At 56.8% G+C, this 14803-nt stretch overlaps 1 protein-coding gene across 1 annotated transcript in view; it reads left to right on the top strand.

Moving 5' to 3' along the window:
• The first annotated feature begins 428 nt into the window (after positions 1-428).
• Positions 429-14803, top strand: part of HCN4 (hyperpolarization activated cyclic nucleotide gated potassium channel 4) — a 46271-nt gene continuing 31896 nt past the window's right edge. The window contains exon 1 of the mRNA XM_032174789.2: positions 429-1574. Coding sequence (XP_032030680.1) covers positions 790-1574 — 785 coding nt within the window. The 5' untranslated portion in view covers positions 429-789. The remainder of the gene's footprint in view (positions 1575-14803) is intronic.

Raw genomic sequence — 14803 nt, forward strand, 5'->3', positions numbered from 1 at the left:
GGTCTAACCTGGGCCCCTCGCCAGGCCCGCCCCCCGCCCCTTCCCAGCCCCCGGCCCGTGCGCCGCTGCCCCTTTAAGAAGCCCAGGTAGGCAGGCCCGGCTGCGGGAGCCGCTCCTATGGCAACCCGCGAGCTGCGGCGACTTCATGAATATTCCGGGGCGCGGGAGCCCGAGCGCTGCCGGAGGGCGCTCCGGGGGAGGCGGCCGCTGATGTAAGCCCGGCGGGTCGCTGGGCTCCGCTCGGCTGCGGCGGGAGCCCCGGGACGGGCCGGACGGGCCGGGGCAGAGCAGGCGAGGCGAGCTCCCGGGTGGCCAGCCACAAAGCCCGGGCGGCGAGACAGACGGACAGCCAGCCCTCCCGCGGGACGCACGCCCGGGACCCGCGCGGGCCGTGCGCTCTGCACTCCGGAGCGGTTCCCCGAGCGCCGCGGCCGCAGAGCCTCTCCTGCCGGCGCCCATTGTTCCCCGCGGGGGCGGGGCGCCTGGAGCCGGGCCGCGCGCCGCGCCCCTGAACGCCAGAGGGAGGGAGGGAGGCGAGGAGGGAGCGCGGGGTCCCCGCGCCCAGCCGGGCCCAGGAGGAGGTGTAGCGCGGCGAGCCCGGGGACTCGGAGCGGGACTGGGAGCTTCCCCGCGGCGCGCAGCCTGCCCGAGCATGGGCGCCTGAGGCGGCCCCACGCCGGCGGCGAAGGACGCGTCCCCACGGGCGGACTGACCGGCGGGCGGACCTGGAGACGGTCCGCGGCGCCGCGCCCCTTCCCCTGGCCCGGTCCGATCCCGGCCCCTGGCGCCATGGACAAGCTGCCGCCGTCCATGCGCAAGCGGCTGTACAGCCTCCCGCAGCAGGTGGGGGCCAAGGCGTGGATCATGGACGAGGAAGAGGACGCCGAGGAGGAGGGGGCCGGGGGCCGCCAAGACCCCAGCCGCAGGAGCATCCGGCTGCGGCCACTGCCCTCGCCCTCGCCCTCGCCCTCGGCGGCCGCGGGTGGCACGGAGTCCCGAAGCTCGGCCCTCGGGGCAGCGGACAGCGAAGGGCCGGCCCGCGGCGCGGGCAAGTCCAGCACGAACGGCGACTGCAGGCGCTTCCGCGGGAGCCTGGCCTCGCTGGGCAGCCGGGGCGGCGGCGGCACGGGGAGCGGCAGCAGTCACGGACACCTGCATGACTCCGCGGAGGAGCGGCGGCTCATCGCCGAGGGCGACGCGTCCCCCGGCGAGGACAGGACGCCCCCAGGCCTGGCGGCTGAGCCCGAGCGCCCCGGCGCCTCGGCGCAGCCCGCAGCCTCGCCGCCGCCGCCCCAGCAGCCACCGCAGCCGGCCTCCGCCTCCTGCGAGCAGCCCTCGGCGGACACCGCTATCAAAGTGGAGGGAGGCGCGGCCGCCGGCGACCAGATCCTCCCGGAGGCCGAGGTGCGCCTGGGCCAGGCCGGCTTCATGCAGCGCCAGTTCGGGGCCATGCTCCAACCCGGGGTCAACAAATTCTCCCTAAGGATGTTCGGCAGCCAGAAAGCCGTGGAGCGCGAGCAGGAGAGGGTCAAGTCGGCCGGATTTTGGATTATCCACCCCTACAGTGACTTCAGGTAAGGGGCCACAGCCATGATCCTGTGGGTGCCCTGCGCGGTGGCAGGCATGCCTCCTCCTGACCCTGCCTCCCAGCCGGAGTTAACTTTCCTTCCTTGTGCTGGGAGCTCCAAGAGAAGCAGGGCGCCTCTAGGCTCCCAGACACCCCCAGGCCCCCTCCTGCACCGCGCTAGGGGAACTTTCCTCTGGTTTCAGTCACTGGTCTTCTCGGGTCTGGGCTGCATTGGAGACAGAATGAAAAGGTGTTCTGAGCCTTGCCTACCCCTGCCGGCAGCCAGGATAGGGCTCTGCCACCTTAAGCCACACATTCCTCCTCCCCCTTCAAGGCTGCAGAGTCAGGATGGCCATCCTAGAGGCAGCTCCGGGTCGTTCAGCCTGCAGAGCAGGGCCATGAAGAGAGATAGACCTCTTAGCAACGGGCCAGCTCCTTGGGTACTGACAGCAGGCATTAATGTCTGCTTTCTGGTGCCCTGGAAAGCTGCGGCCGGGTCCCTGGAGGACCGAAGTCACTGGGGCCTCAGGTGGGGATGAAAACCCTCTGCACCCACCGTAACCCTGAGCTCAGCTCCTCATGCTGAGTGGTGGGCCAGGAGCAGGCACCCTGGGCAGCTGGCATCTGGAGCGGCAGGGCAGAATGACCTTGCTCGTAGTGATGGGTGAAGATGTCTGGTGTTCTGACTGATGAGCAGCTGTCCTGTGCCCCATGCTTGTCCAGTGGCCCATCCGAACCCCAGAGACCCAAGCTCCAGCATCTGCTTGGTCTCTCATGGGCCACTCGTGGGTCCCCAAACAAGGTATGACCGCCAGACAGGGAGAGGGACCCTGCCCCCTTCCGCATCACCTGAGTCGGATGCCACTGAACAGCAGATACCACTGGGAGCTTGTGGGCATATTTGTACAAAAAGAGGGATTGTTGGTTGTCTCTAGGGTTGGGATCAGGGATGCCTTTACCTAAGTCAAGGTCCTAAGATTCCCTAGTGCCCCTCTGGGCTTTCGTGATACATGAGATTGTGATGAAGGTCTGGGAAACACTTTTCAAGCTGGGTTTAATTCTCTCATTCTCTTTCTCTGGGCCCTGCCACCTACTTATCTCCCTTCCTTGCCTACCTTGCTTGCCTGCCTATAAAAATGAGCATTTTGCCAACCCAGAGCCCTCTTCGCAAACTCCAGGGAAGCTGGGTTTGTAATGAGAGCAAAGCCGTTTTCCATCCAATGAGAGAGATTTCTCGCGCTGGGAATGACCAGCCAACACTCGGTGGCTTAAAATAGGTAGTGAACAGAGCCCCTCCCCCCTTTTTTCCTTTGAGAGACTGCTCTTCCTGACCCTAATCTCTCCAGGGTTCCCATTCCCAGAGGACTAGGGAGACCAGAGGGCAGGCTAAACAGACAGCCATAGTCATCAAATTGTGTGAGCAAATGTGGGACCCTCCCATCAGGAACGGTGTCTGAGTTCCCAGTGCCAGGTTCCTGAAGAGTGGACTTGCCTCTGGCCAGTACTGGGCCCTGAGGATCCCGGGCTGAGCTAGAGAGGAGTGAGCAGGAGCTATGTCTCCTCCACCCCCATGGGTGTCCTAGGTTTTTCCTCCTGTCTCTCAACTCTTCAGTGGTGGTGATAGGCAGTTCCAGTACCAACCGCTTGAGATTGTTGAAGGGCCCTCCCCTCCCTTGCCCAGGTCCCTGCTGTCTTTGTTGTCAGAAAGCATCTGTTTAGAGTTCTCATCACCAAGCCCATTGCCTGGGGAGCCTACAAGAGGCCAACCCCAGGCATGCCCAGCCTCCCTCAGCAGCAAGCATTGGCTGGGGACCTTCTGGATGCTGGGCCTGGCCGTTCCTATCTCCCTTACCTTGGAAAGTGAAGAGTGAGGACTGGGTCGATTTCATCAGATAGGATCCTTTTCCCCTTCCTGGTCTTACCCCCTTCTGGTATGTCTGTCTGCAGTCCCCCTGCTGCAGAATCTCGCACTAACTGCAGGCTGCCTGGGACATGGCTGCAGGAGAGGGTGTGGGGATAGGGAAGCGGGGATACAGCAGAATTGTTAAATGGGCAACAGGAAAAGGGTCAGAGTGGGCTTTGAATTTGGGTTTGTGCAACAAGCAACAGGGACTGGTAGCTGCAAGTGGCACGTCCTCTTTGCACAGCCTTGTAGCTGCCTGGAACTGGGTGGGGTGTAAGGAAAGAAATCCAAGAAAGACCGTCTGAGTGTGTCTGGAGGAGCGGTGGCTATGCCTTTCCTGCTTCTAGGCCAAAACAGCTAGTGTCATCCTTAGAAGGTCAAACAGGCAAGAGCCTAGCTAAGTCTTCTAAGCTTAGAAAACCCACCACTCAACCCCACCTAACCCACCCCACCCCGACCAGCACCCCCAGCCTTGTTCTCTAGAGTTTTAGCCATTGGCCTTGGGCCTCTATGTGTAGCCAATCGCCATTGCCCACCTCAGGCTTCACAAGAGCTTCTGCAAGCATTGCTCAGGCTAGTCGAGGATTTATTCATCATTTTGACGGACAGGAAGCATTGATCCAGCAGAATTGGTTTAATAAAGAATTGCCAGCAAACCATGATAGATTGAGTCTGCGGTTTGGAGTTCAGGGCTGGCTGTGATGGGCTGCTTCCAGCATCTCCCATTGCTGGGGGAGGAAGGCTGGGTGCCTTTTCCAGGGCAAGGGTGGGCTGTGCTTTGAGGGACCAGCATAACCTGGGCCATGGCTAATCATAGGCTTTTCTGGGCTACCTCTGCTTCTCATTACTCTACCTGCCCCCGATCCCACCCCCCAACAGAAAAGAAACCATGCCCTGGCCACCACCATGGCTTCCCCAGGCTCCCTGGGCTTTTCTGGCTTCCCCTCCCCTCCAGCTCCCCATCTGCCTTTTGAAACTTCTATTTGTGGTGTGTTAAGGGAAGAGGCCAGGATGCTGCAGCCCCTCAGGACATGGCTCCCCGGGCTCCTCCCCGAGGCTGGCTGGGCTCTTGGGTCCTGGATGGGTCCTTCCTTCCACACAAGCTATACCCTGGAGAACCTGGAACAACAGCAACAACAAAAAAACATAGTATCTGGATAATCTTGTTTTTCTAAGAGGAGAGAAAGGAAATGGAACCCCAAGTGCAGATGTAGCTGGTTGGGTTCCCGGAAGCTGGTCAGGCTCAGGGAGTCAGCCTGGGTGTGTGTATCTAGGTGTCTGTCTGAGTGGGTGTCTGGGGGCTGTGTGGGTGGATGTGGAAACTGGCGGGGAAGTCCCTATGTGAAATGTCAGTTCTGGGATTGCTGGTGTGCCCCCAAAGCTGGCTCAGCCTTGATAATGGAAGCAGGCAGAAGCTTGGCCCTTCTCATTCCCCTGTCCCTACCCTGTCCTAGACTGAGCCTCCTGAAGCCATGAGGAGGGGAAGGTGGGGGTGCTTAAAATGTCCCTTCCTTGGGGCAGAAAGAGCTGGGCTCTGAAATCTTGGAAACTGGGCCAGTGGCCTAGCAGGTCCCAGGGGTGTCCTGAGCTGACTTCCTGTTGCTGGTCACTGGCACCCCGTCACTGCCATTACTCACCTCCCATCACCTCCCCAACCCTGACTGCTGTGGAGCCCTGCATGGGTTATGAACCTTGTTTGAGCCCCAGTTTTCCCATTTAGAAAATGGGAATCTTGTTGCCTGTTGCCATGTCAAGCACAAATTGTACAACTGTGGTCGCCCCGCTAAGGTGAGAAGCTGCAGTGAGCTGTCGGAGGAGCTGTGATGCTGCTGTGAACCACACCTCCCCTGTCCTCACAACCTCCTTCCCTTGGTTTTGGGACGATCATAAGGGCCTCCATCCTTGGCTCAAGCAGGGGTTCTGAACCTTCCTGGGGTCAGACATTTCACTCCATCCAGAAGGATACCTGGGTGTCCAGACACATAGAGTGTGGCACTTAATCTCTGGTGTCTGTGGCCCCCTAAGTGGAGGACCATCTGGGGGTTCAAGGTTGTGAACCCCTCTCTAGACCATCCCAGAAGAGAGCCTGGGCCTGGTGAGAGGCAGGCACTCACCTTCTCTGGAGCCTGGCAGTGGGGGTCCCTTTGCAATCTGGGGCTTGGGCCTCCCATTGCCAGCGGGATGGAAACAAAAACAGGGCTCAGAGTTAGATGCCTGAGGGAGGAAAGGGGTTCTGCCTGGGTACTGGTTTCTTTTCTATTTCCTCAGTCCTACCCCCTCCCACCTCTCTCCCTTTGAGTCCTGGGAAGGACTGTTCCAGCAGGAGATGGCAAGGAGGAAGAGGCAGCAGCCTGACTCTGGGTCTGGGGGTTCCGAGGCCCCCTCTTTGCTGGGCTTTCCTGGGGCCATTGCCCAGGAATGTTGTTACGACTCTCAGTGTGCAAAGCCAGGCGGAAAGGAGCCGCAGGCTGTGCTGGAGGGGGAAGGGTGCCTAGTTGCAGAGGGGAATTCCAAGGTGAGCTGCCTGGGCTGTGCTATCAGCTGGCATAGTGGGCAACAGGGCCCTCTCTGGGGATGAGATGTGTCGCACCTGACAAGGCAGGGGCTGCTGGAGCTCAGGACCAAGGTGCTCCCAGGATGCTGGGTGCACAGAAACCCGTTAGGAGCAGAGGGCCAGGACCCCCATACTGCCTGGCGAGAGAGGCCTCGGCTCCAGGTTCTCCCTGCTGCAAGGCTCAAGTTCCTGGCCTGGTGGCTACATGATAAGGATGGGGGTTACCTTCTCCCCTGCTTGGCCCTGCCACACCGGTTCCCTTAGCTGCTGTGAGCTTCGAGGCTTTTGGCCTGCCAGGTAGCTGCCCACCTCACATAGGGAGTTTCCAACTGTGCTGACCTGTCTCCCTGTCCATCCACCCTCCTCTCCCATGCTTCAGGGCCCAGTGTCCCCAGGGCCTTGTGGGATGCCCTCTCAGGCCACTCTGGCCACCATCCATCTCTCCCTGGCTGACCACCTTGTGGCATTTGGACGGAGCTCTGTGTTTGTTACAATGCAGCTTGTCCTGCTGTAATGTCATCCGACTCACCCGGGGATCTTGTTCAATACAGATTCTGATTCAGTAGGTCTGGATGGGGCCTGAGATGCTGTATTTCTCATTAAGCGCCCAAAGAATGCCAATGTGGCTGCTGTCCAGACCAGGACCATGCTTGGAGTATTGAGGTTACTGTTCATGCGCTTGTTCCATGCTTAGCCAAGCTCCCAAACTGAGCTCTCTGAGGGCAGAGCTCTGTTTTATCTCTTTGGCCTCAGAGCCTGTGGCCTCTATCCCCAGACTCAGCGTGGCAGGGCGAAGTCTGTGAACTGGGCTGAGCCGAGCCACAGAGGTCTGCCTGCCAGTGTGGGGGTGTGGGATTCATAGTCTGCTCTTCCTCCTTTCCTGCACTGCTGCTTGGACCCTGCTGGTCCTGCATGCTGTCTTTTGGGATGGGTGTGAACAGGAAGAGAAGAAGCTGGGTGGCCAGAGGACCCTCATTAATCCATCCTGTCCCACCACTTTTGCAGCTTTTCTCCCATCCAAAGGGCCAGAGGGGTGGGCCTGGCTGGGGAGAAGGCGCAGGGTGTACTGTGACTGCTGCATTGCAATGAGATTTCTGGAAAGGAGCAGATGTCAGTATGAGCGCAGAGGTGACTGAGCAGGGGAGCCAGTGGCTCTGACAGGGGCCAGCTGAGAGGAGGACAGAGGCATCCAGGCCTTCTTCCCAATCTTATGTCCTCCTTCCCTGCCCCAGGCTATGCCCAGCAGCCTTCCCTGGGGGCTGGGCTTGCTTGTCACTTCTCCCTGCCCCCTCCTACCCTGAAAGCCATTAGCTTCCATACAAATGATGGGGCTGACAAGTGTCATAGCAGCCTGAGTGGCCCTTGTGCCTGCCACAACACTGACCACCATGGAGGAATTCACTCAGAGCAGAAGGTCCAGCCCCAGTCCCCTGGGGGCTTGTCATAGAGTTGAGGAGGCAGCCGGCTCCTGCACACACTCACTTGGCTCAAGGGCTCTTACAAAGCTGCGACTGCCAGTTGCTAATTAATAGAAGGGCTACTGAGGCCGGCCAGACAGTCTTGCTTTCGCCCAGGGGATGCTGAAGAATCCACATTTCCCAGACAGAGAGGGCCATGGGCGGGCAGGGGCATTGTGTTGGCTTTGGAGAGGATGTTCTCTGCCAGCTAGGCTTCTTTACTGAGGAGGCATTGCCAGGGCCCTAGAAGTCTGCAGTCCTAAGGGCTGGGAAGCCACTGGGAGACACTGTACCATCAGCACCCACTCGGATCTGAGGCGGGAGGCAGCACAGAGAGGTGGTGAGCTCCCCGTCACCGTGGGCGCTCAAGATAAGACTGAGCAGTACTTCGATCAGAGGTTGCCAAGCAGCATCCCTTGCACCAAATACAGCACCCAGATGTGCTCTGTTTGGCCAGCATAGTGTGTCATAACAAATCTGAGCCAATGTTTTTAAATGGAAAGCTGTAACATGAAAATATGGCTCTCAGGCTTCTCTTGAAAAACTGGAAACCCTGGCAGCCCTGGCCCCACATTCCCACTCCACAGCGGGGAGCTGAAGGAGACACTAGAGGCTGCCTCCTTTACATTGGCTTTTGCTCTGCAGTTGTGCAGGTCCCCAGCTGTCGCTAAGGCCACTGTCTTACACCCAGCCATGTCATTCATGCCATTTAGCTGCCTGACCCCTGTAGGCTTCGGGGTTTACAGCCCTAGACTCAAATCAACAGAGACTAAAGCCAGGTGGGTTCACAGATCAGTAACCACCATTTACAAAGCATCTACTGTGTGCCAGGCTGTGCTGGGAGCTCTATATCTCCCGTTTCATGTATTCTTCACGATGGCCCCCAAATAGTTTTATATCACCAATTTACAGATAAGCCTCCGACGAGGAAAGGAGAGAGAGAGAGGGGTCCCCCAAATCATGCAGCCATGAATATCAGAACTGGAATTTGACACTCCTCCTTCTTTTATGTTAGTGTTTAAAAAATTTAATTACACAAGTAGTTCAAGAAAACATTCTCCTGAGAATTAAAACATCGAGGAGGGGCTCAGAAAGGGATAGTCAGCAGGCACAGGAAATCGATCAGGTGTCAGAATATCAGATCTGGAGAGGCCTTAGCAAGCCCCTGGCCTGGAGCCTTTGTTTCACAGATGGGGAGCAGAGAAGCAAAGAGGGGGAGCAACTGGCTCAAGGTCACAGAGTATGCCAGAGGCGAAACCAGAGACCAAGTGGGTTGTGTAACGTCTGTCTGCAAAGGTCTTCAAGCTTAAGTCCACCCCCAGCTTCCCAGCCAGAGGGTTCACAGGGAAGGCTTTTCCTGCATGGTCCTGTCAGTTGGAGCTTTTTCTTGTCACTCTAGCTTCGTACCTGTCTTTCTGGGATGATAGGTATTTTCAGGATCCCATCATAATTTAGGCTGCTCCCATGAGAAGGGAGTCTTCCCCTTTCTGAAGATGCAGAGTCTGGTGGCTGAGACATGCTGTCCTGACCCCAGATCTGGGGATGCTGTTTCTGAGGATGCTGGGCTGGGATGCTGGCTCACCTCCTCTTCCTGGGCAGGTCCTGACTGCTAGAGACCTTTGGGGTTTGAGGACCATATCTGGGTGCCATTAATGCCCCTGTTCCTGGATGGGGGTGATTGGGGTTCAGAGGAGAAGGGGCAAGTGTCCAGTGATATCTTTCTCTGATCCACCAGAGAAATGGTCACGTGATCTATTCATGATAGACTTCAGAAAAGTCAGGAAGTGGAGTTGATCTGTGGTTTAGGACTCAGTGTGTGACCAGAATCAGGGCTCATTCTGTGACCATGGCTAGAACTCAGTTTCTGACAATGTTCGGGGCTCAGTGTGTAACCAGGATTTGGGTTCAGTCCGTGGCTGGGGTCAGGGCTAAGTCTGTGGCCAAGGGAAGGGTTTGGTCTAAGGTCAGGAACTGGCATGCTTGTGCAAAGCCTTTGAGCCAATTTCGGTGCCCTTCCGGAGGTACCAAGGCTCGGGACTCTACCTTTGTGCCCCGCACCCCTTTAGGAAGCTCTCCCTAAGTTCCCTGAGCTCCTACACCTCTTAGTGTCTGAGCCAGCTGCCTCTGGTCCTCTCTGGGAGGTAAAGTACAAATTATAAATAAACAACAGAGCCACCACTGCTGATGCCAGAGCCACCACATCTCACACGTGACAGCTCCCCACCCAACTCTGCTCTCTCATTGTTTGGGGCTGGTGTTTGGTGTTCTCAGCCAGGCAGCAAGCTCAGGCGCCCTCAGGGTCAGGGCTGGACCTCAAGCCGTGCCGGCTGGATAGGGGGACTCCCTCCACTCACTGCTCCCCCAGCTCTGGGCTACCACAAATTGCAGAGCAAGCAGCGGGGCCTCCAGGTCTGATCACGGCAGCTGCGGGGGCCTGATAATTGGCTGCTGATGATTTTGTGTCTGTCTAAGCATTTATCTGTGTGGGTGGATGTGTTATGTCTGCGTGAACGAGGCTTTCAGAAATTAATACATAATGGGGGCTGTCTAATACATTATCCTCTGGGCTTGGGGAGAGGCAAGCTAAGGGACTCATGCCCTCCAGAATACCATATCACCCATTCCAAGACTGCTTTCACCATTAAGGGGGCTGGAGGTGGCAAAGTGGAGAGTAGGATTCCACTTCTGGTTTATGGGAGGGCAGGTGAGCAATAGATCAATATGGATTGATGGTCAGGGAAGGCATCCTGGAGGAAGTGACTCTGAGCTGGATCTGAAGGAAAGAGAGAACCATTCTGTGCACTTTCTTGGAAGTTTAAGCTAAGGGCCGCCTGGCTGGGGTGGGTGTTGGCAGGTGCTGGGGGCTGCTTATTCAGAACCTGCCTCCTTTAACCTGCACTACTTAGTCCCTGCCCTTCACCCTCCAGGACTCTGAGCGGGCTGCCTGTGCTGCCATCTGAGTACGTGTGGTGTGTTTGCCTGTGTGTGTGTGTGCACCCTGGTCCTAGCTGCACAGCCTTTGAGAAGACTCACTTCTCCTGCCGTACTAGGTCCAGAAGGCAGGTGTTGCCTGCAATAATGTCACTGAGCGTGTGGCCTGGAGCCCAGAAGTAATTACCCTGCAGTTCCCCGTTGGAGGCTAGAGCAGCCCCTGTTAATGATTAATGTGAGTCCCCAGCCACTGTATGCCAAAGTCAGCCATGGGTTTCTCCCACCTCCAGTATCCTCAGAGGATGTGAGGGCACTTGTTCCCTTCCCCAAAGACAGGAAAGACCCTCAGGTCCACAGGTCCCGTTCATGTCATTAGCACCTTTTAGAAGAAACTTGGTCCAGCAGGGGAGACTCCCCCTGGGGCCTGGCTTCCTGCAGTGTGGGGGCTGGCCCGCCCCAGAGCCCTGGGTCCTCCATCTTGAGCCAGCCTGCCCAGAACTGCCCACCCCTCCCACCCTCAGTTTCCCCTCCTGAACCTCATCCTGTTCTGCTGGGTGACCTCAGCAAGCTCCTCTCCTCTCTCAGTGTCCATGGTCGGGGCTCAGTTTGAGGCTGAGAAGAGAGCAGAGCTAATTGGCCAAATAGGTATTGAGCCCTGACTCCTGACCCCATTAGCACAAATTGAGCCAGCAGGGCAAGGACAGCGCTGCTGACCAGTAGAGCTTTTGAGAATCTCCCTCCCTCCTTCTGGCTCTGTCACCGAGGTCCAGCCAGTCATGATCCTAGAGTTCTGCAGTCCCTGGGGGCCAGGGACACATGGAAGATCTCTTACCTAGGGGCCTTGTTTTGTGGAGGCTTTGCCGGCCCTTGTCCTGGGGAGCGGGGCTGGGGGTCTTCCTGGCACGTTGTGTCATATTGGTGAGGCCTCTTGAAGGCCCTCCCTCCATTAGGTCGCGGCCTCCGTGGGTGGAGGCCAGGCTTTCTTTTCTTTGTTTCCGGGTCATCCTTCCCAGGAAGTGATGCAGCAGGAGCTTAATGAAAATGAACTGAAATGTCATCCTGGAAAGGGCCTCAACCATGCTGTCCTCCCAGCCTCCCCTCCTAGGGAGCAGTCCCCTCCTGGAAGCTCAGACCTGGCCTCAGAAGAGCTCAGAGTGTGAGGACCCATGCAGACTGCAGGGCACACTAGATGACTGTGGGTGGAGGGGCCCTGTGGGACAGGCCAGCGGGATCATCCACTCTGGGATTGGCAGAGGAAGGAAACAGGAAAAGCTGTTCAACGTGTCCCAGAGGCTCTGGGGCATCATCATCCCATTGGGTTGCTCTGTAGCTCTTGGGGACAGAGTCTAGGGGACAAGCCTGTGAATCCGACCAGTAGAAGACTTGGCTCTGTGCCGCCCAGCTGTGTGGCCTTAACTGAGGCCTCACCTCTCTGAGTCTTGCTTTCCTCCTCTGAAAATGGGACCAGAGAGGGGTTGGGTGTTAGCAAGATCCCAAAGCCTAAATTGGCAGCCGCTGAAGAGTCATCTGGGTGCTTATGTGATCATGGATGCTTGGGCTCCCTGGGTGAGGCCGGGCAGGTACAGTTTTAGGAAGCACTCAGGTGATTCTGCTTCCATCACTTTGGGAGCCAATGAGCTGGGCATCCCCAAGCCCCCATCTGCACTAACAGCCTGCAGTTCTCTGATGGCTCTGCATTTGCCTTAGTCCTGTGGTGGCTCCCCAGAGCTTGGGGTAAAATCCTGCCTTCTTAGCCCAACATCCAGCCCCATTGGTAATAGGCCTCCCTCTCCAGGGAGCTTTTATACCCTTTTTTTCCTTGCGGGTTGTGAGGAGTCAAAATCATAAAATTCTGAGGCCAGAAGGGACCTCAGAGAACATGGCCCCACTCACCTTCCTTGTTAGACTGTGTTTTCCTGGAGAGAAGGCAGCACGTTCCCTCCAGCTCTGTGTCCCCAGATACCCCAGAGAATCCTTGTTGTTTGGCCTCAAGCTCCATCCCATCAAAAAGGGGCGGTGTAGACCCTCACAGAGTCAGTATTTAGCTACTCTTTATAGGGAAGCCTTCCTATGGCCTTCTTGTTAGCCCCTTCTATGACCAATGCTGCCTGCCTTAAGAAGTTCTGCCCCAGGCCAGGCACTGTGGCTCACTCCTGTAATCCCAGCATTTTTGGAGGCTGAGGCAGGAGGATCACTCGAGCCCAGGAGTTAAAGACCAGCCTGGGCAACATGTAAAGACCCTACCTCTCCAAAAAAAAAAAAAGAAAAAGAAAAGAAAGAAAAAGAAAAATTAGCTGGGCATGGTAGTGTGTGCTTGTAGTCCCAGCCACTCCAGAGGCTCAAGCAGGAGTGTGGCTTGAGCCCAGGGAGGTCGAGGCTGCAGTGAGCCAAGATTGCACCACTACACTCCAGCCTGGGCTACAGAGTGAGACCCTATCTCAAAAAAAAAAAAAAAAAAAAAAGCAAAAAACAAAGACGTTCTGCCCCAAATCCATTTCCAGTGCTTCATGTTGCCCCTCAAGCCTGTTTCCTCCCGCTGCTGGCAGTGCCTTCCTGTGGGAGCAGGTGAGCTCTCCCACCTAATTTCCCCAGAGGGTGTGCTCCCGTGCCACTCCACAACAATATTCTATTTTTGTTCCAATCTCCTGAGTGGGAGGACAGAAGGTTCCTGGGGGAGTGGTGTTGGAGCCTTCTTTGATTCTTGTAAGCTCGACTGAGAAGTTCTCCAACTGCTTGCTCCCTCCCCCATCTTCCCCGGTGGTCTTATCCACTGGGTGAAGCACCCAGAGGTTAGGCCCTGGCCTGAGAGAATATGCATCCGGGCACCTTGGAGCACTGCAGAGCAGATGTTCCCTGCTGTGCAGTTTGTGTGTGTGTGTGTGCGCATGTGCATGTACGTGTTCACTGGTGTGTTTCTGCATGTACAAACATAGGGTCTGCAGAGGAGGAATTAGCCCATCAGATAAACAATGGGTTTTCATCTCAGAGTATTTCTTTTGCCCAGGCCTGTTCTCACTGTGCTGTTGAGAAGGTGCGACTGCAGTCCCTTTCTCAAGGAATTCTCTTCCTCTATAACTTTCCCAGCCCCTCATGTACCCTGGAAGAGCCCTGAGTTCTCAAGCTGGCATTCAAGATGTCTCCCACATTCTCTTCAGAGCTGGGAGCTGAGGTGTCAGGGTTCCCTGAGATGCGCCTTCTTCCGTGAGTGAGCTGTCGATCTGGCCAGCTGCCCTTGGCTGACCTCTTTAGCCTCTGCACTGCAGAGATTCGTGGAACTCAGCCTATCTTTAGAGATGTCTAGCTCCATCCTGGTGTTGTGCCAATGGGGAAACTGAGGAAGAGGCAGTGAGAGGAAGGGACTTATTCAAGGTCACACAGCAAGTTAGAGACAGGGATGGGACTAGAACTTGAGAATCTCAGGCCCCTGACCCGGACACCTTCCATCGCATAGCATAGGCCTCCTTCCTGTAACCCCTGGGCTCTAGCCACAGTGCCGTCTCCTGACCAGTGGACCTACTTGGGCGCCTGCCTCCTCTTTGAGGCTTTAGTACCCAACAGGGCATGCTGCCCCCTGCTCCTTTCTGGAGCAAGCCTGGCTGAATTTCTCCTCCCCTCTGGCCATCCCCAGCCTAAGGGATACAGAGTCAGAGATTCTGCATCAACCCTCTTATTCCCTTCCCTTGGCTCATGGCCCCATCTGCCCATGGAGCTGGCCTGGATTTTCAGCTCCCCCGTTGGGTGGGTCTGTCCATCCTCTATACTGAGGGCTTCTTGAGGTGGGACCATTTGTGTCCCTCAGGATCCTCTTAGCTCTCAGGCCAGGACCTGCATCTTAATGGCCATAGAATGATGATGACGGGGATGATGATGATGATGATGATGATGATGATGGGGATGATGGCCCACTTGAATTGAGTATTTATGCCATATAGCATATTGTAAATATTATCTCATTTGATCTTCCTAGACTCCTGTGAGGTGGGGATTAACATTCTCATCCTGCACATTAGAAAACAGGCTCAGAGAAGTTAAGTGATTTGCCCAAGGCCTCACAGCAGAGCACCTAGCCACCATACATCTACAATAGCCTGGCCACACAGAAATGTGGTCCCTGCACCAGCAGTCTCAGCATCACCTGGGGGCTTGTTAACAGTGCAGATGTTGGCCCCACCCCACAGCCGACTGAAGTCCACCAAGTCAGCAGCTCAGAAAGTTCCCAGGTGATGTGTGTGCACATTCCAGTGTGAGGGGCACTGTGCTGTATGGCTGAAGGATTGCAGGCCAAGAAGAGAAGACTGGGTCAGCTGTCGCCCTCACACAGCTCACCTTCTCCTTGGGGAGAGGCTGAGGCCAGCTCTCATTGCATCCTGACAGGCAGGACGTCAGCCCAG

Source organism: Hylobates moloch, unplaced genomic scaffold (genome assembly GCF_009828535.3).
Source record: "Hylobates moloch isolate HMO894 unplaced genomic scaffold, HMol_V3 SCAFFOLD_14, whole genome shotgun sequence".
NCBI classification, from domain to species: Eukaryota; Metazoa; Chordata; class Mammalia; order Primates; family Hylobatidae; genus Hylobates; species Hylobates moloch.